General features: G+C 44.3%; 1 protein-coding gene across 1 annotated transcript in view; it reads right to left on the bottom strand.

The window, feature by feature from the left end:
- The window catches only part of SEC11A (SEC11 homolog A, signal peptidase complex subunit), a 46,107-nt gene extending 37,101 nt beyond the window's left edge, over positions 1 to 9,006 (bottom strand). Inside the window, exon 1 of the mRNA XM_082255538.1 lies at positions 8,888 to 9,006. Coding sequence (XP_082111664.1) covers positions 8,888 to 8,938 — 51 coding nt within the window. The 5' untranslated portion in view covers positions 8,939 to 9,006. The remainder of the gene's footprint in view (positions 1 to 8,887) is intronic.
- Between the last annotated feature and the right edge of the window lie 12,327 nt (positions 9,007 to 21,333).

Raw genomic sequence — 21,333 nt, 5'->3', positions numbered from 1 at the left:
CCTTGCTGAGCCATTGTGTTCCAACAGGGGGATTGTCCCCATGCCAAAACACACAGCGCTAACAGCCATTGTCTAAGAGCTCTGATTGGCTGCTGGTTTTCCAGCATGCCGTTTGACAAAAGTCAGACATTAGGCTGGCTTCTGTCGGACAGGCTGCTGTACACATTGGCTGAACGTTGGCCCATTCTGTTGAACCAGATGATATTTGGCACGTGTACCAGTCTTGACAGACCAAGTGTCTTAGTAAAGAGAACCGGTCAAAGCAAAATAGTATCACATGGGGGGGGAGGGGCTTATCAATAAAGTAAAAAGAAAAAAGTAAGGTTACACCAATGCACTTAATACTAGGGATTAACCAATATTGTTTTTTCAGGACTGATGCCGATTTTCCGGTCAATAGCTGATATTCTGTACATTTAAAGTTTTTATTTTTACACAGTCCTTTACATTTTTTTTAACACTTTTATTGCTGTCACAAGGAATGTAAACATCCCTTGTGACAGTAACAGGCAGTGACAGGTACTTTTTCTGGAGGGCTCTTGGGTCTATAGGACTACAAACCACTTAAATCTGGCGACTTTAAGGTTCCAGTAATGACATTGCTTCCGGATTACTACATCAGAGACCCGATCAGAGCCGATTATGGCTTTGTCTCTGGCCGTTGGGACGGTAGACGCGGGCAGAGCAGCGGAAACCGTCAGGAGAGGGGAACAGGGACGCCCCCTCCTGCTGCTTGTTATAACAGCCAAGCAGCTGCTTAGCTTGCATCAGCTGCTATTACAAGAAAGTCGACCATTGGGTCTAAAAAAACAGTACCGGGGTCATGCCTGTAGCTGCATGCATCACTCCAGTAAAACCACTTGAAGCAATATTGGTCATATCAGCAAGTTTGTGAGCGATACTTCAAAAAAAGTTGAATATCGGCCCCACGATAAATCAGTCAATCTCTACTTAATACCCCTCCAAGAAAACCTAAAGCACGCCCCAACTTCCAACCCCTCCTTGCGGAAACAAACATACAATAAATGCACATATGGCGAGCCCCTATGTATTGCCACGCACGCTGGAGTGAAAGCAATCATTTTAGGGTCACCATTTGCAGTTAACTATAAATTGATGACCTGTAAAGGCTTTTAAAGCGTCACCTATGAACCTAAGTTTGTCGTGTTATGACGCTTGACATATTGGGTATTTATTTACTTGGTACATAATCTTGTTTTATTTTTATCAAAAACTGGGTAATATATTGTGTTTGTGAGCCCTAAATTTAACTTTAGTGTATTTTTTACTACAAATATGGGTTTGATAAACTGCTGCATTAATATCTTGTGACTCCCCACCATTTTATTTTTAAAAATTATATAAATGTTTGAACTAATCTTCAGGTCTAAAATGTGCATTTTAATATGTGTGCAAACAACACAAAAATGGCTCTGACAGCAAAGGGTTTAAAGAGGTTGTAAACTCAGTTCAATTTTTTTTTTTTAGAAGCTGAAAGAGAAACACATAATGAGCTAGTATGCACCGCATACTAGCTCATTATGAAATACTTACCTTAGAACGAGCCCCCGCTGTGCCGCCTGCTCCCCTCTATGACGGGCGACATGTCCAGTCGCCCGTCTTCCGGGATCGCGGCATCCGGCCATCTGATTGGCCGGAGCCGCGGTGACGTCACTCCCGCGCACGCGCGTGGGAGCCGACAGTCACGGCATGGGTCTCTGAAGAAACGGCACCAGCGGCCGTTCCTTCAGAGCGCCTGCGCCAGTGACGTCACTGGCTGCATGTAAGGTAAATATCTCCTAAACGGTACATGTTTAGGAGATATCTACAGTACCTATAGTTAAGCCTTATCATAGGCTTATCTATAGGTAAAAGTGTCAGAGGAGGGTTTACTTCCTCTTTAAAGTGATTGTAAAGTCTCATTTAACCACTTTACCACCGCCCACAGTAATATTACTGCGGCAGAGTGGCTCGTTATCGTCTGACGACGTAGTACTACGTCGTCAGACACTCCCCCTTCTGGGCGGCGCTTGCGCGCCGCCGGAGGCTCGCTCCCGCTGTTTTCAGTCACAGCGGGAGTCGGGCCAGGGGTGGAGCAGCGGCGATCGCCGCCGCTCTTCCCCCGATCGTCGGGGATCTAGTGTGGAGATCCGCCCGCCTGTGTAAACACAAGCGGGCGGATCTCCATAGTGACAGGGAGTGACAGATCGGACTGTTCAGCATAGCTGGACATCCGATCTGTCCATGACTCACTCAGTCCCCTCCCCCCCCACACGTCAGTAAGCACCAGGCATACATTAACCCCTCCCTCTCCAATAAAATTAACCCCTTCCCTGCCAGTGTCATTTTTACAGTAACAGTGCATATATATAGCACTGATTACTGCAGTAATGTCACTGGTACCCCCAAAAGTGTCAAAAATGTCAGTCAAGGGTCCGATCTGTCCGCCGCAATGTCGCAGTCCCGCAAAAAAAAAAAAAAAAAAAAAAAAAAAAAAAATCGCAGATCGCCGCCATTACGCGTTAAAAAAAAAACACCAAAAATGACAGAAATCTTTCCCTCTGTTAGTAAACGCAATAACTTTTGCGCAAACCAATCAAAATACGCTTATTGTGATTTTTTTTTACCAAACATAGGTAGCAGAAAACAAATTGGCCAAAAATTTTTAAAAAAATTGTTTTTTACATTTTTTTGGGGGGAATTTCATATAAAAAAAATGTTAAAAATATTGTTATTTTTTCAAAATAAACGCTCTTTTTTTGTTTATAGCGCAAAAAGTAAAAATCGCACAGGTGATCAAATACCACGGAAAGAAAGCTCTGTTTGTGGGAAAAAAAGGACGTAAATTTCGTTTGGGTACGGCGTCGCACGACCGCGCAATTGTCAGTTAAAGTAGCACAGCGCCGAATCGCAAAAAGTGGCCTGGACGGAAGACAGCAAAATCCTCCGGTGGTAAAGTGGTTAAAAAAAAAAACAAAACAAAAACAAAACATGTTATACTTACCTTCGCTGTGCAGTTGGTTTTGCACAGAGCAGCCCGGATCCTCCTCTTCTCAGGTCCCTCGTGCGTGCTCCTGGCTCCTCCCTCCTATTGAGTGCCCCCAAAGCAAGCAGCTTGCTTTGGGGGCACCCGAGCTGCAGCTCCGTGTGTCCATTCAGACACAGAGCTGCCATTCGGCCCCACCCCTATCTCTCCTGATTGGCTCACTGACTTTGACTGACAGCTGCGGGAGGCAATGGCGCCACAGCTGTATCTCAGCCAATTAGGGGAGAGAGTCCCAGGACGGCCGAGGGACTCAAAGATATTGCAGGACACAGAGGGGGCACAGGTAAGTATTAGGGGGTTCTGGGGGGGAGCTGCTACACTCAGAAGACTTTTTATCTTATTGCATAAAGATAAAAAACCTCGGGGTAACCACACCCGGGGTTACCCTGTAGTTATACTTACCTTGTCCCTGCTGTCCTCCGGCCGATGCCGGCATCTTCCGGGTTCCTTTCCCTGCAAGCACCGCGTCGGAGAGGGGGCGGAACCCCACGGGAAATTCAAAAAGATAAACAAAAATACACATACACATTGTAATTCATTGTAATCTGTCATGATTACATTACTGTGTGAAATCATTTCACCTCTGTTTTGTCCCTAGTGATTTGTTCAGTGCCCTGCCTGCCCTTTTACTGTTCTTTCTGCCTGGAAACTTGAGAACGTCCATGGCATTCAAAAAGCGTTCCTTTAGGTCAAAAGCGGTTTTAGACCAACTAGAAAACAGCGATAGTGAATTGGAATTACTTGAAGAATTGAGCGATCGTGATTGGTGGGAAAATTAATCATCAGACACTGAAAGTGACAACAGCGATGATTCTGCGACTGAGCTCAGTGATGAGCGAACTTGGTGCTCTATTGGCTGCGGTACGGATCAGGCAGCCCCCCCAATATTCCCATTTACTGGAGCACCTGTTATGAAAGTAGACGTTGAACACAACAACCCCTTGGCATACCTACAATTATTTCTGACCGATGAGGTTATTGAAAAAATAGTTACTGAGACAAACCGGTACAAAGAGCAACAATTGGCTACTCTGCATCTAAAGTCTTCAAGAAGCAGAAAGTGGGAACCTTGGACCAAAGAGGACATTTGGAAAATTTTGGGCCTAATAATTCTTCAGGGATTGGTGGGGAAACCCCTGCAGAAGTGGTATTGGACAACTTATAGATTACTTGCCACTCCATTCTTTGGCACAGTCGTGTCAGAGTACAGATTTTCCCTGATCATGAAATATTTACACCTGCAAACAAAGAATTTGATGAAACTACTCATCCTGCACCAAAGTAAAGAAAATTTGGGAAGTATCTCAAAGGATTCTAAAGAATTTCCAACTGAGCTATGTGCCACAAAGAGATATCAGCATAGATCAAAAGTCTAAGGCTCCATGTACACGGGACGTTGTTAAAAGTCCCTTTGAATGCTGGAATTTTTAGGACGTTTGAAACGTCCGTTCAGTCGCGTTTGTACCCGCGTTTAGCGGGTGTTTAGCAGCGTTTGCGTTTAGAAGCGTTCCTAGAGGTCAAAAAAATTATTCCCCTTTAAAATGGAAAAACGCGAACACTAAACGCGGGTCATCGCGTTCAGACGCGTTCGGACGAGTTTAGACGCGTTTGGACGCGTTTGAAACTCCGGGAAACACACGTTCGAACGCAAATAATTGCGTTCTAAAAACAGTCCCTGAACGCAACTGCCTGCAAATGACTGTAAACGACCTGGTGTACATGGACAGATAAGATAAAATGTAGATGGGTTCAGGGGCTTCTGAAAAAAACGTCCAACTGCTCCTAAACGGCCATTTCCAGCGTCCCGTGTACATGGAGCCTAATGGCCTACAAGGGAAGGCTCAGCTGGGTACAATACATTGCATCAAAGAGGGAACGATTTGGCGTAAAATCCTACATGCTAATCGTCAACTGGCTACGTTTGGAATTCAGTGATATACACTGGAAAAGGAACAAAATTCAATCTAAAATACAGCAACAATGGAATGGCAACATCTTCTGTTCTTTCATTTATTGAGCCATTGCTAAATCAGGGCTATTGTGTAACAACCGACAACTTTTATACGTCTCCTGAACTTTATGAGTTTCTTCTGCAAAACAAAACCGATGCCTATGGAACCGTTAGGGCTAACCGGCGCGACATGCCGCCAACATTTGGCAATAAGAAGCTGAAGACTGGAGAAATAGTTGCCTGGCAGAAAGGCAAAATGATGGCACTGCAATGGCATGACAAGAAAGATGTGTGCCTAATGCAGGGATCCTCAAACTACAGCCCTCCAGCTGTTGCACAACTACACATCCCATGAGGCATTGTAAAAATTTTAAATTCACAGACATGACTAGGCATGATGGGAATTGTAGTTCCCGAACAACTGGAGGGCCATAGTTTGAAGACCCCTGGCCTAATGAGTACAGTGCATAACACCTCCACTGTTATGGTATGAATGAAAGGTGGGAAAGAAATTATAAAGCCACAAGTAGTGATAGACTACAATAAGACCATGGGAGGTGTCGACAGAGCCGACCAAGCAATGAGGAAAGAGCAAAATAAGTACTACAAGAAGATCTTCAGACATATTCTTGAGCAATGCTTGTGGAATGCCTACATTCTGCTAAAAAAAAAAAAAGGTGACAAGCCTGTGATTCATTCTGACTTCATTTGGAAAGTTGCGGAATGTATCTTTGTGAACCACCAAACACCATCAATGGCTGTGAATAGTGCTGGACGTCGTGCTGTTGGCATTGTCAACCTGGAACGCCTGCCTGGTCATCACTTCATGGACAACATCCCACCAACCGAGAAAAAGTCAGCACCTACAAGGATGTGCGTGGTTTTTTGCTCGAAGCGAGAGGACAGTGGAAGGAAAATCCAAAAGGAAACAAGGTTCTATTGTCCCGATTGTGACCTCGGACTTTGTGCAGTCCCATGTTTCAAAATTTTTCATACCCGGGATGTTTACTAAACCAATATGCAGTGTCTAGTATCACAGTGATAAGTAATATCGCACCCTTGTTTGGACAAATTTCAGTGTTTTTGGTTTGATTACATTATTGAATAAAATGTATTATTATATTATAATTTATGATTTTGTGTTTCAAACTTTATCATACCCGGGATTTCTACTAGAATCTGGTTTGGAAAGATTTAAGTGAGTTATTCCTAAGAATTACAGGCCTAAAATATTAAACAACAGATTTCCATGCAAAACAATGTACCGCTTTGACATTCAAAAATACTGACATAGTCAGATCACCAGGGAGGTTAAGCTGGTGCCACAACTGCTGCCCCAAATTTTCTTTTGAGGGTGGCTTTTTTCTCTCTGAGTGTCCTTTGAAGTTGACCTTGTATGCAGGGACTATAAGGCGCTTTTCCACTGCATGGTACGGATCGGTTTGGCGCTTTTCCACTACATGGTACGGATTGGTTTGGCGCTTTTCCACTGCATGGTACGGGTAAGAACGGTTTGGTACAGCGGCACTTTTCCCCTACATGGTACGGTGTTGGTACGGCTCACTTAAACCTCGGTTGGGGTTCCAAGCGGGCTGTACCGATACCATATCCCACAATCCTTGGTATGCAGCATTGATTATTTGTCACTACTAGCCACTTGTCAGAGAATCGTTGTAATCCCACTCACTTAGTACTAAGTACTACAACAGTGGAAAGCAAACCGAGCCGAGTAGAGCCTATACAGTGCTGAAAGGTGCCGACTCGTACCACGCAGTGGAAAAGCAAACTGAGCCGAGCTGGGCCAAGCAGTGCCGAGTGGAGCCGAGCAGATACTTGCAGTGGAAAAGTGCCAATAGTTTCGTCTCCCTACACTGTGTGCATCAACAGAAACACACAGTCCCATGGTCTAGTATAGTAAGGCACTCCCTTACCCAGAGCGGGTATCATTGTATATGACAGCTGACAGTCAGGGGACAGTATTTATGACAGAAGAGACTGATAAGGTCATTTCAGTCATAAAAAGCCAGTCAGCAAATTTCTAAAAATGAAAAGCTTAATACCGCTCCAATATGAATAGCTGCACCCGTAACAGGCACAAAAAGTGCTGACTATGACCACCCTTTTCCATCGCCCTCCTCCATTCATAGAGGTTGTACAACAGTTCCATGAATAAAAAAAGCATTCTGTGATTGAAGGAGGCAGGCCTTTTATTAATTTGCCTCTCCTCCATTCATAGAGGCTGTACTATAGCTTCCATCAATGGAAAGCATTCTATTAGGCCCCTTTCACACGGGCTTTCCGATCCGGTCTGCCTGTCAGTTTTTCAGGTGGACCGGATCGGATGTTCCATGCATCCCTATGGAGCAGCGGATGTCAGAGGTGACATGTCTGCTGACACCACTGCTCTCCAATCCTGTCCGTGAAATCCAGACAGATGGAAACCCTATTTTCCATCTGTCTGGAGAATCAGATCTGATGAAAACCAGCAGGCAATCCATTTTCATCTGATCTCCCATAGAGGAGAGCGAGGCTGCCTCAGCACAGTGAGCAGAGATGGAGCTGTCATCCGTCTGCTCAGTGGGGATCGGAGGATCAATCACCTCTGAGCAAAAACAGAGTCCACCGGGCATAAAGTCCATGTGAAAGGACCCTAATTGGAGGAGGAGAGCCTTTCATTCACCCGCCCGACCTCCATTCATTGAAGCTGTACTATAGTTTCCATGGAAAGCATTCTGTAATTGGAGGAGGTGGATCTTTCATTCATCTGCCCCTCCTCCATTCATAGGTGCTGTACTATAGTTTCTATCAATGGAAAGCATTCTGTGATTGGAGGTGGACCATTCATTCATCTGTCCTTCCTCCATTCATAGAGGCTGTACTATAGTTTCCATTAATGAAAAGCATTCTGTGATTGGAGGAGGTGAACCCCCTTCATCCATTTGCCCCTCCTCCATTCATAGCTGCTATACTATAGTTTCCATACACTAAAGCTTTCCCTGATTAAAAGAGGTGAACCCCTTTCATCCATTCACCCCTCTTCCATTCATAGCTGCTGTACTATAGCTTCCATCAACGGAGAGCATTCTGTAATTGGAGGAGGCGGGCCTTTCATAGGTGCAGGTGCCTCCCCTCCCCCCACATCCCATGCGATCGGTGAGATCCGTCACATAGATGGTGCATGTTGTGTCACATGCAGGATCTCAGGGTTCAGGGGTGCATATCGGGAAGACTCCCCAAACAGCAGCTTGTAGATGGAAGGTGTGCAGTGACTGAGAACTTTGGCTGCAAGGAAGTCCCCATTGGACTCCATGGACCAGGAAGATGCGCTGAGCTCTGGCATGTTCAGATACAATCCCACCAGGGGGGATGTCAAAGCCATCAGCCAATCATTCCCAGCCCTGCAGCCACATGTATACAGGCAGGGAATGTCTCCCCCACCTATGATGGCGGCCAGCGTCCCGGCTTATACAGGGCCAGTTATCATGGAGATGGAATTTAATCTCTGCTTTCAAGTGAGGACATCCATTCAGGTGACAACTGTTCTAAAGGGGAACTCCTCCCACTTTGGGGAGATTTTCTCTCACTTCCTGTGGTGTCTCCAGGAGAGGAAGTGAAGGGAAATGTTGACTAATGGGACACACAAAGAAATGAGGTACTAACCCCTGCATACTGATTAATGGACATCCTCTGAACAGTCTGAGATCTACTAAAACCCTGATAAGGTGGTGTGTTCTCTTTAATACAGGATGGGATGTGGCACCCATCACACTCACACACACACACACACACACACACACACAGAGGACTTCCTGTGCAGACAATATACACACTGTGTCCCCGGACTACCAGCCATATCCGGGGGGGGGTGACACACATCCGGGTTCTCTCACCTGTCTTTTGTTCATCCGCCGCACATCGTCCAAAAAGTCCACAGACAACATCTTCCACACCTTCCTTCAACCGGCGCCAACCGGAGGCACCTCGGTACCGGAAACTGGCCTAAAAATAAACTACTTCCGCTTCCGAGCGGAAAGGACTAAGCCGCCATGTTAGTCGCTGGCAGTTCCTGGCCTCGGTGCCAGTACTATGATGATGCTAGGGATTGTTCCTGTGTATTATACACGAGTACTGTATATAGATTGCATGGAACTGTTATCAGGGTGGATGACAATGTATACTATTGTTAGAGCTACAGAGAGGAATTTACCAACACTGGAGCAGCTGTGCATGGCAATTAATTGGCATCTAGCTATCATTTTTAAAGCTTGAAGAGTAATTCCACTTTTTTTGAGAAAAAACAAAATCCCCTTTGTGTGATATATGTACATTGCATCGATTTCAACAAATGTAGTAGATTGCTACCTGTTTCTGCTCTGAGAAAATGATGTTTGTTGTGTGCAGAGTGAATCTGAATGGAGGTGACTTTTCATTATTAACCACTTTACCACCGGAGGATTTTGCTGTCTTACGTCCAGGCCACTTTTTGCGATTCGGCGCTGTGCGACTTTAACTGACAATTGCGCAGTCGTGCTACGCCGTACCCAAACTAAATTTACGTTCTTTTTTTCCCACAAACAGAGCTTTCTTTTGGTGGTATTTTACCACCTGTGCGATTTTTACTTTTTGCGCTATAAACAAAAAAAGAGCGTTTATTTTGAAAAAATAACAATATTTTTCACATTTTTTTATATGAAATTCCCCCCAAAAAAATGTAAAAATCAAATTTTTTTTAAATTTTTGGCCACTTTGTTTTCTGCTACCTATGTTTGGTAAAAAAAAATCACAATACGCGTATTTTGATTGGTTTGCGCAAAAGTTATTGCGTTTACTAACTAAGGGAAAGATTTCTGTCATTTTTGGTGTTTTTTTTTTTAACGCGTAATGGCGGCGATCTGCGATTTTTTTCTGCGGGACTGCGACATTGCGGCGGACAGATCGGACCCTTGACTGACATTTTTGACACTTTTGGGGGTACCCGTGACATTACTACAGTAATCAGTGCTATAAATATGCACTATTACTGTAAAAATGACACTGGCAGGGAAGGGGTTAATTTTATTGGAGAGATAGGGGTTAATGTATGCCTACATTAATGTAATGTAAACAAAGAGCAGTAACTCAGTGTTATTAGCTCTTCTCCCCTCATACAGTTTCCAGTATGAGGGGAGAAGAACTAGAAACAGTGAGTTACTGCTCTGTGTACCTGTAAAAGTAAAATCACACTAATAAAGGTCCCCCCACACAGTCCTCAGCCCCCCCCCAATGTCACCTGTCACCCAACAGTCACCTCATCAGTGCCCAGAAATTGACACCCATAACGTTCACATGTGAGCGCAGCGATCGCGGGCAGTCATCGTCACCTGTCACCCCATCAGTCATTGTCACCTGTCACCCCATCAGTCATCGTCACCTGTCACCCCATCAGTCATCGTCACCTGTCACCCCATCAGTCATCGTCACCTGTTTGCCATATGCATGCAATCACTTTTAAAAGCTAAATACTGGGGTTATGGCAGCAGATAGCCCCCATAACCCCGGTATTTTTTGAAACGGCGGGCGGTCGGCTTTCAGATAAGGGTGGTCCCAGTGGCGGATTCGCCGCGGAATTACGGTGCAGGGGAAGAGGTGTCCCCCCCCCTCCTGCCGCGTCCCAGACGTTTTCCCAGCTTACCGGACCCGCCGGCAGCGGGGAAAACTATCCGGTCCCGGATCCTCAGAGACAGGAAGTCGAGTGAGGGCAAGATGGCCCTCACTCAACTCTATGGTCTTGGAGGACCGGAGCTACGGTTTTTTTTTCTTTTCTTTTTTTGTGTAGTTGTGAGGTGTGAAGTCTTTTTGACCCAAGATCTCACAATAAAGAGGACCTGTCATGCCTATTTCTATTACAAGGGATGTTTACATCCCTTGTAATAGGAATAAAAATGATCAAAACATTTATTTTTTTTAAACTGTGTAAAAATAAAAAAATAATAAATAAAATAAATAGGAAAAAAAAAAAAAAAGAAATTAAAGCGCCCTGTCCCCGTTAGCTCGCGCGCAGAAGCAAACGCATACGCAAGTCCCGCCCACATATGTAAACGGTGTTCAAACCATACATGTGAGGTATTGCAGCGATCGTTAGAGCGAGAGCAATAATTTGAGCCCTAGACCTCCTCTGTAACTCTAAGCTAGTAACCTGCAGAAATTTTTAAATTGTTGCCTATGGGGATTTTTAAGTACCAATGTTTGGCGCCATTCTGTGAGCATGCGCAATTTTGAAGCATGACATGTTGGGTATCTAATTACTCTGCGTAATATTATCTTTCACATTATGGAAAAAAATTGTGCTAAATTTACTGTTTTCTTATTTTTTAGTTCAAAAAAGTGAATTTTTTTCAAAAAAATCGCATCTGGAAGACTGCTGCGCAAATATGGTGTGATAAAAAATATTGCAACGATCTCCATTTTATTCTCTAGGGTCTCTGCTAAAGAAAAATATATAATGTTTGGGGGTTCCAAGTAATTTTCTAGCAAAAAAAATGATTTTAGCTTGTAAACACCAAGTGTCAAAAATAGGCCCAGTCTTAAAGTGGATAAATGGACAACTTTGTGTAAAGCGCTACTTGGATGTTAGGCCTATGTGTGTGGCCAGGCTGTGAAAAGGTGTTACACATGTGGTATCGCCATACTCAGGAGGAATAGCAGAATGTATTTTGGGGTGCAATTTTTGCTATGTACATGCTATGTGTTAGAAATATTGCATAAATGGACAGCTTTGTGTAAAAAAAAATGTGTTTTCATTTTCTTTCCACATTTTCCAAAAACTTGTGGAAAAAAATGACATATTCAAAAGACTCATTATGCCTCAAAAATTATACGTTGGGCTGTTTGCTTTCCAAAATGGGGTCATTTTATGGGGGTTTCCATTGTCCTGGTGCTCCAGGGCCTTCAAAAGTGCGATAGGTTGTCAGGAAATTATATGTGTAATTTGTGCTCCTCGAATGCCGGACGGGGCTACTTGAATGTTAGGCCTCTGTATGTGGCCAGGCTGTGAAAAAGTCTCACACATGTGGTATCGCCATACTCAGGAGGAGTAGTAGAATGTGTTTTGGGGTGTAGTTGCAAGTATACATGTGCTGTGTGAGAGAAATAACCTGTTAATATGGCAATTTGTAAAAAAAAAAAATCTTCATTTTGCAAAGAGTTGTGGGAAAAAATGACAACTTCAAAAAACTCTCCATGCCCCTTATTAAATACCTTGGAATGTCTACTTTCCAAAAAGGGGTCATTTGGGGGGTATTTGTACTTTCCTGACTTTTTAGTGTCTCAAGAAACGAGATAGGCCTTCAGTACATCAGGTGTGAGCAAGTGTGATCAATTTTCAATGATTCGCACCATAGCTTGTGGACTCTATAACTTTCACAAAGACCAAATAATATACACTTACTTAGGTTATTTTTAACAAAGATAAGTAGCAGTATAAATTTTGGCAAAAATTTGTGAAGAAAAATGACTAATTTGCAAAATTTTATGACAGAAACAAAGAAAAATGCGTTTTTTCACGATATTTTCAGTCTTTTTTTTATTTATAGCACAAAAAATAAAAAACCCAGTATTGATCAAATACCATCAAAAGAAAGCTCTATTTGTGTGAAAAAAAGGACACAATTTTTGTATGGGTACAGTGTTGCATGACTGAGTAATTCTCAGTCAAAGTGTGAGAGCGCTGAAAGCTGAAAATCGGTCTGGGCAGGAAGGGGGTGAAAGTGCACTGTAGGCAAGTGGTTAAGCCCTCCTTCCTCAAATGCGTCTTTGAAATCGTGTGACTTCATCTGAAATTGCACAATTTTAAAGAAGCATGTCAGACTTGGAAGACATCTGTGCAGAAGTAGAGCAGGAACTACTTTTTCAAATCGATACGGCACTGCAAAGTCGGCTTTGCACCGCTTTGAACATTGCCATTGCCAACAATAGGGTGCGACTTGTCATTTGACCTGTCAAATCGCATGACAAGTCCCTCTGGTGTGAACCGGGGGGTAAGAAATTATTACCCACTTGCCTACCAGGCCAATTCTGACACTTCTCTCATATAAAAACCCCCAAATGTTATATATTTCTTTTTTTTTTAGCAGAGACCCTAGAGAATAAAATGGTGACCGTACCAGTTTTAGGTCACAGTGATTGTGCAGCAGTTTTTCAAAAGCAACTTTTTTGGAAAAAATACACATAAATAAAATAAATAAAAACAAAACACAATACATGTCTTTTTTGTCAGATATTAAAGATTATGTTTCGCTGAGTAAATAGATACCCAACATGTCATGCTTTAAAATTGCGCATGCTCGAGGAATGGTGGCAAACTACGGTACTTAAAAATCTCCATAGGCGATGTTTAAACATTTCTACAGGTTACTAGTTTTGAGTTTACATATGTAGATGTGACTTATGTATGTGTTCACCTGTGCTCATGAGCACAGTGGGACGGAGGCGCTTTAAAAAAAATTAGTTTTAATTTTTTTATTACTTTTTTTTTTTTTTTACACTTTACCTTTAAAACTTCTTTTTGATCACTTTAATTCCTATCACAAGGAATGTAAACATTCCCTTGTGATAGAAATAAGCAGTGACAGGTCCTCATTATGGAGAGATCTGGGGTCAATAAGACCCCACATCTCTCCTCTACAATGTAAAGCATTAGAACAAAAAAAAAAAAAAACATTGATCTAAAAATGTAAAAAAAAAAAAATGTCCTTGTTTACATTGGCCCGAACCTGGAAGTGACAGGATGACATCACTCAGGTTCTCCTAGACCACAGGTTTAAAACACAAGGCCCAGGGGCCGAATCCGGCCCTCCAGGCCATTTCATGTGGCACTTGCAGCTGCAGCACTCTCCTTGTTTCTCCCCCCACCTTGTCTCAGCAGTCAGCAGACCCCAGCAGCTGACTCCAGTCAGTCTGGTACTCTTCCAGACCCTGCACTTTCTGCTTCCCAGCTCCACCCCTAGCTTCTTCCCGACAGCAGGGACAGTCCCGGCAAATAGGAGCCTGTCCCGGGTAATTTACATTGTCCCGGCAAGCGCCCGTTAATTCAGCTGCCCGTAAATGCCCGTTACGGGCAGCCGATGCCCATAAAAAATGGTTGCGGGCCGACATCATAACTGCGCATGCGCAGTTCCGATGTCTGCTGGGCTCGGGAAAGCTCGTACAAGTTCAGCCGGGCGGGCGCACGCGCAGTTACGTAATGACGCCTCTTGGCGCCATTAAAACCTGATTATACCAGATAGTATAATTAGGTTTTATCGTACTTATTTACACCTTGCACTTTATTTATATTTACATATTCCATTTTTTGTATGGTCACACCTGAGCACATTTGACACTTTAGAATTGCAGGCAGAAGTAGTGCAGCTGAATGGAAGAATTATTCCAACTCTGCTACTTTGGCCTTAAGTTTGAAATTCCCTTTTCAATTTCCTGTAATTCTCTCTTTATTGAGTAGACCCTATAATCTGATGATAAGTAGGTGGAGATTAATTAGGTAGAGTGGGCGGAGCTTCATGGAAGTGGGTGTGGTAAGTCAAGGCTCAAAATTTCAAGTCCTGAGCTACTAGCCGGGCCTTAAGAGTTACTTTCCACCAGTTGCCCCACTTAATCCCTACCCTGCCCAAACCCCTAATTCCGCCTTTAAACACGCCCTTCTATATTATCACATTAAATGACACTGTTAAATGTTTTATGCATATTTCATTGATCTGACTGTGGTAAATAAAGCAAGAATAAAATATAAATTGACTGCTTTAGGCACTGTACACATCATTATTGCCTTGTTAAGTAAATATGCGCTGTGTACAGAGTGTACGGAGTGCAGGTTTGAGTAGTGCACTACGCTAGGTGACTGGGCAGAATACCTTTTTTCTGGGTTTGCACCAAACTGATCCACAAGACTCCACTCACACCTGCACGTTTTGTAAACGCATGCAAAATTGCGTATTTCTGCACACATTTATAAAAAGTGCAAAAAAAAAAACCACATCACATTTGTTGCACCATTCGTTGGTAATGCCGTCCAAAAACACTGCAAGCTGACATGCACGAGTAGTGTAAAGAAAACGAAAAAAAAAAAAAAAACTGAATGTGGCAAAAGCTCCATGAGCTACTTTGCCCTATGTAGGGTATCCCCATTTAAATTAATGGGCCCTATGCATTTTGCACATAAAATCCTAGGTGTTAATGGGGCCTAACAGCAACCAATCAGAAGCCAGTACAGTTAGTATGGCTATTGCACTGAGAGATTAGGCCCAACTGTCTGTACATCCTCACACTATAGAGACAAGAATCTGAACACTCAGTGCAGTATCCCTGGTAATCGATCAGAGCCTGCCTTACATTGCTGTGATCTCAGTGAGCTAAGTTCTGATAGGGTACTATGGGTGGCTGCACTATGCTCCACTTCTCTTATGAAAAAGGTAGGTAGGAGTGTGATTCAGTAAGTGGGCAGCCTACGCCCACCATCCCTGTAAACTTACATTCTCTGACTTCTGGGTGCCTCTCTCTCTCTGATGGTCTCCCCGACCTCTCGGGTCTCACTTTTCGCCAGTAGGCTATTCCCCGAAGACCGCGCTCTCACTGCTGGACTCTTCTTCCTTCTCCTCACTGTCCTGGGACATGCATCTCAATTGCTGCCTCCTGCCCAGCATGTCAGTGAGAAGAGAATCCGTTCCGTGGGGCTGCGCTGGAAACTACACTTCCCGGCGTGCAGCGCGGCACACAGAGCCCTCCGTAGAGGTGACTGGAGAGGTGGCTTTTGCGGCTTGTCTGAACCAAGGAGACCTACAACCCGCCCGAGCTGGCTGACCGGATCTGCTCGCCTTCAATTAATTCTTCCTTCTCCTCACTGTCCTGGGACATGCATCTCGATTGCCGCCTCCTGCCCAGCATGTCAGTGAGAAGAGAATCCGTTCCGTGGGGCTGCGCTGGAAACTACACTTCCCGGCATGCAGCGCGGCACACAGAGCCCTCCGTAGAGGTGACTGGAGACCTACAACCCGCCCGAGCTGGCCGACTGGATCTGCTCGCCTTCAATTAATTTCCTCTCGCCAAATGCGAGCAGGCGAGTGGAAATTTTGAGGGCTGTGGTAAGTAATTGATAGCTGTGCTGCAAAGTGTCCCTGGAATTTTTTTTCAAATGTTGGCAACTATGTAAGAGGGGTGCACTGTGATGTAAGGGAGGGTGGGAGACTCCTGACTTCTGATGGTGGGGGAGACTCAACATCTGATATAATGGGGGGGGGGTGCTCTGAACATTTTACAGACACAACTGGCCCTTTGAGAGCCATCATAATGCCGAAGCGGCCTGCAATGAAATTGGCTTTGACACCCCTGTCCTAGACCATAGAGATCTCTCCTCCGCTCATCTCTACTAGCAGTCACAGAAGAATCGGTTCTCAGGCTTCCCAATCCGCCAGATATGCCCAAGAAACATCAGGAATGGGGGAGAAGGGAGCGAGTGTAAACTCTTATATATGCAGTCTCTCACAAACGTGAGTACACCCCTCTTATTTTTGTACAGCTTGTATAACAGTGTAAATTTGCTGTCCTCTCAAAATAACTTAACACACAGCCATTAATGTCTAAACCGCTGGCAACAAAAGTGAGTACACCCCTAAGTGAAAATGTCCAAACAGGCCCCAATTAGCCATTTTCCCTCCCCGATGTCATGTGATTCGTTAGTGTTACAAGGTCTCAGGTGTGAATGGGGAGCAGGTGTGTTAAATTTGGTGTTATCGCTCTCACTCTCTTATACTGGTCACTGGAAGTTCAACGTGGCACCTCATGGCAAAGAACTCTCTGAGGATTTGAAAAAAAGAATTGTTGCTGTACTTAAAGATTGCCTAGGCTGTAAGAAGTTTGCCAAGGCACGGTGGCCAAGACCATACAGTGGTTTAACAGGACAGGTTCCACTGAGAACAAGCCTTGCCATGGTCAACCAAAGAAGCTGAGTACACGTGCTTAGCGTCATATCCAGAGGTTGTCTTTGGGAAATAGACACATGAGTGCTGGCAGCATTGCTGCAGAGGTTGAAGGGGTGGGGGGTCAGCCTGTCAGTGGTCAGACCATACGCAGGACACTGCATCAAAGTGGTCTGCATGGCTATCATTCGAGAAGGAAGCCTCTCCTAAAGATGATGCACAAGAAAACCCGCAAACAGTTTGCTGAAGACAAGCAAACTAAGGACATGGATTACTGGAACCATGTCCTATGGTCTGATGAGACCAAGATAAAGGTATTTGGCTCAGATAGTGTCAAGCGTGTGTGGTGGGAACCAGGTGAGGAGTACAAAGACAAGTGTGTCTTGCCTACAGTCAAGCATGGTGGTGGGAGGGTTATGGTCTGGGGCTGCATGAGTGCTGCCTGCACTGGGGAGCTACAATTCATTGAGGGAACCATGAATGCCAACATGTACTGTGACATACTGAAACAGAGCATGATCCCCTCCCTTCAGAGACTGGGCCGTAGGGCAATATTCCAACATGATAACAACCCCAAACACACCTACAAGATGGCCACTGCCTTGCTAAAGAAGCTGAAGGTAAAAGTGATGGACTGGCCAAGCATGTGTCCAGACCTTAACCCTATTGAGCATCTGTGGGGCATCCTCAAACAGAGGGTGGAGGAGCGCAAGGTCTCTAACATCCACCAGCTCTGTGATGTCGTCATGGAGGAGTGGAAGAGGACTCCAGTGGCAACCTGTGAAGCTCTGGTGAACTCCATGCCCAAGAGGGTTAAGGCAGTGCTTGAAAATAATGATGGCCACACAAAATATTGACACGTTGGGCCCAATTTGAACATCTTCACTTAGGGGTGTACTCATTTTTGTTGCCAGTTAGTTTAGACATTAGTAGCTGTGTGTTGAGTTAATTTTGAGGGGACAGCAAATTATACACTGTCATACATGCTGTACACTCACTACTTTACATTGTAGCAAAGTGTAACTTCTTCAGTGTTGTCACATGAAAAGATATAATAAAATATTTACAAAAATGTGAGGGATGTACTCACTTTTGTGAGACAGTGTATATATAAAGATATATATATATATATATAAATAACAAACATGTCATACTTACCTGCTCTGTAAGATGCTTCTGCACAGAGCAGCCCTGATCCTCCTCTTTCTTTACATATGCTCTGCAACGAGTGTCCACCATAGCAAGCTCACTCCCAAGGTGGCTCTATCTCCATACTCCATTTATACACAGAGCACAACTTGAAACCCCCCCCCTCCTCATTGGCTGTAATTGACAGCAGCAGGAGCCAATGCCACTGCTGTCTCTCGGCCTGTGTGGAGGGAGAGAGCCACTGTTTTTGTGTGCATTGCTGGATCAAGATCAGGTTCAGGGGTGTGTGTGTTTGTACCAGAGTTTTACACACATTCCTAGTGGCTGCAGATGCCAGGATGGTGTAATTCCGACAGGTAGACTCCTGTCTGTCAGATGGAAGCAGTTTGGCAGCTGTGCTGCCACCCGATTGTTTCCACACCCCCTTGGAAAGGTGCCCCCCCCCCGCGCGCGCACCCCGCCATCTATCCCAGGCTTCGTTCGCCAATCTGCGGGCCTGGGACCAGCTTAGAAGGTGCCGCCGGATGGGAGGGAGGGAGCTGAGTGGACACACATCTGCTCTCCTTCCCTTCTTGTTGGTGAACCCGAAGCAAAGAGTTTAACTTCACTTTCAGGTCTCCCTGTCAGTTTCCCCGGCCAGCATGGTGGAGAAAGGATGTAATGCAATGTGATCTGCAATGAATTACATTCAGGGGAGACATCCAGGGTCTAAAATAAAACCTGTCACCAAATAAATCATTACATAGGGGACTTTGTGTTCCCAAGTGATGAAAAAAATTAAGTTAAACTTTTTTTTTAATTGTAAAAAATTAAAGTCACACCCAAGCACATAAATCCCCCCAAATTCTTTTGAGGTGCCCCCCCCCATATATGCACGTACAAACGTAAACAAATGCATCGGGGGCACCTACACATGAAAGCGTCACTTGCAATGCACATGTTACATATCACTGTACATGCTGGAATGAGAGGATTCTAGCACCAGACCTCCTCCATAACGCTAAGCTGATGACAAATAGGGGGCTTTTAAAGAGTCGCCTATAGAAAATATAGGGTACTGAAGTTTGTCGCCATTTCACGGGTGAACATAAATTTAAGGTTTGACTTGTTGGGTATCTATTGAGAGCATTTAGATCCAGAATTGACCAAACTCTTCTATTTGATTCTGGAACTGTAAATAGGTTTGAGTAGAAACCCTGAAAGCATTTTTTCTTCTGGATCGGGGCAATGACCCCCTTGCTAGAGGAGCTGCTTAATAGCAGGAATATGATCTGAGAGAGTTCAAAAAAATTTGAGCGCATTAAACAGGGAGGAGTCCAGTTTATAGAACCTGTAAATTATTCTCTGGACCCAAACATCAGAGATTTCTTGGCACCAGAAGACTGAAAAGCCTGACAGTTACCCTCCCCCCCCCTTCTGACAAGTGGGAGCACCCTATTACTGAGTAGAGGAAGTAGTTGCTTTTGTCTTCCAACAAAAGTATGTTCCAAATGTAGCACTGTCCCCATAGGGCTTGCTCTGTGTTGACTTCTTGGGCCTCCTCTGATTACCTGCAGACAGTCACTTGGGGACAGTTCACACATCCATCCTTACTCCCAATGGCTCGTTATTCAATAAACAGTCCAGGGGTTTTGGTTTTTGCCATTTAATGTGGAACTTGGATGGGAGAAGGGAATAGTGGGATACTCCAACTTGAACTATTTACAGTTGATAAGGACAACTCTCACTTGGCCTCACCAGGTTACTCGTGGAAGCAGACACACTGCTTTAACCATGGAGTCAAGTCTTCTTGCTCTCTCTAGCAGCAGACTTCTTGCAACTACATTATCTTCAGGACACTCTCTAGCATCCCCTTGACTGACACCCGTCCACTGACTCTTCTAGCTGAAGGGATGGCCCTCTCAGGTCAGGCCGCCTGACCCATATCTGTACTCACTACAGTGCCTTGTGAAAGTATTCGGCCCCCTTGAACTTTGCAACATTTTGCCACATTTCAGGCTTCAAACATAAAGATATAAAACTGTAATTTTTTGTGAAGAATTAACAACAAGTGGGACACAATCATGAAGTGGAACAAAATTTATTGGATACATCAAACTTTGTTAACAAATAAAAAACTGAAAAATTGGCGTGCAAAATTATTCAGCCCCTTTACTTTCAGTGCAGCAAACCCTCTCCAGAAGTTCAGTGAGGATCTCTGAATCATCCAATGTTGACCTAAATGACTAATGATGATAAATAGAAATCCACCTGTGTGTAATCAAGTCTCCGTATAAATGCACCTGCACTGTGATAGTCTCAGAGGTCCGTTTAAAGCGCATCATGAAGAACAAGGAACACACCAGGCAGGTCCAAGATACTGTTGTGGAGAAGTTTAAAGCCGAATTTGGATACAAAAAGATTTCCCAAGCTTTAAACATCCCAAGGAGCACTGTGCAAGCGATAATATTGAAATGGAAGGAGTATCAGACCACTGCAAATCTACGAAGACCTGGCCGTCCCTCTAAACTTTCAGCTCATACAAGGAAAAGACTGATCAGAGATGCAGCCAAGAGGCCCATGATCACTCTGGATGAACTGCATAGATCTACAACTGAGGTGGGAGACTCTGTCCGTAGGACAACAATCAGTCGTATACTGCACAAATCTGGCCTTTATGGAAGAGTGGCAAGAAGAAAGCCATTTCTTAAAGATATCCAAAAAAAGTGTCGTTTGCCACAAGCCACCTGGGAGACACACCAAACATGTGGAAGAAGGTGCTCTCGTCAGATGAAACCAAAATCAAACTTTTTGGCAACAATGCAAAACGTTATGTTTGGCGTAAAAGCAACACAGCTCATCACCCTGAACACACCGTCCCCCCTGTCAAACATGGTGGTGGCAGCATCCATGGTTTGGGCCTGCTTTTCTTCAGCAGGGACAGGGAAGATGGTTAAAATTGATGGGAAGATGGATGGAGCCAAATACAGGACCATTCTGGAAGAAAACTGATGGAGTCTGCAAAAGACCTGAGACTGGGACGGAGATTTGTCTTCCAACAAGACAATGATCCAAAACATAAAGCAAAATCTACAATGGAATGGTTCACAAATAAACATATCCAGGTGTTAGAATGGCCAAGTCAAAGTCCAGACCTGAATCCAATCGAGAATCTGTGGAAAGAACTGAAAACTGCTGTTCACAAACGCTCTCCATCCAACCTCACTGAGCTCGAGCTGTTTTGCAAGGAGGAATAAGCA

The sequence above is a fragment of the Pelophylax lessonae genome (assembly GCF_965119305.1).
Source record: "Pelophylax lessonae genome assembly, chromosome: 4".
In the NCBI taxonomy this organism is placed as follows: Eukaryota; Metazoa; Chordata; class Amphibia; order Anura; family Ranidae; genus Pelophylax; species Pelophylax lessonae.
The sequence above is the reverse complement of the archived record's forward strand: the minus strand, read 5'-3'. Positions and strand labels throughout refer to the sequence as shown.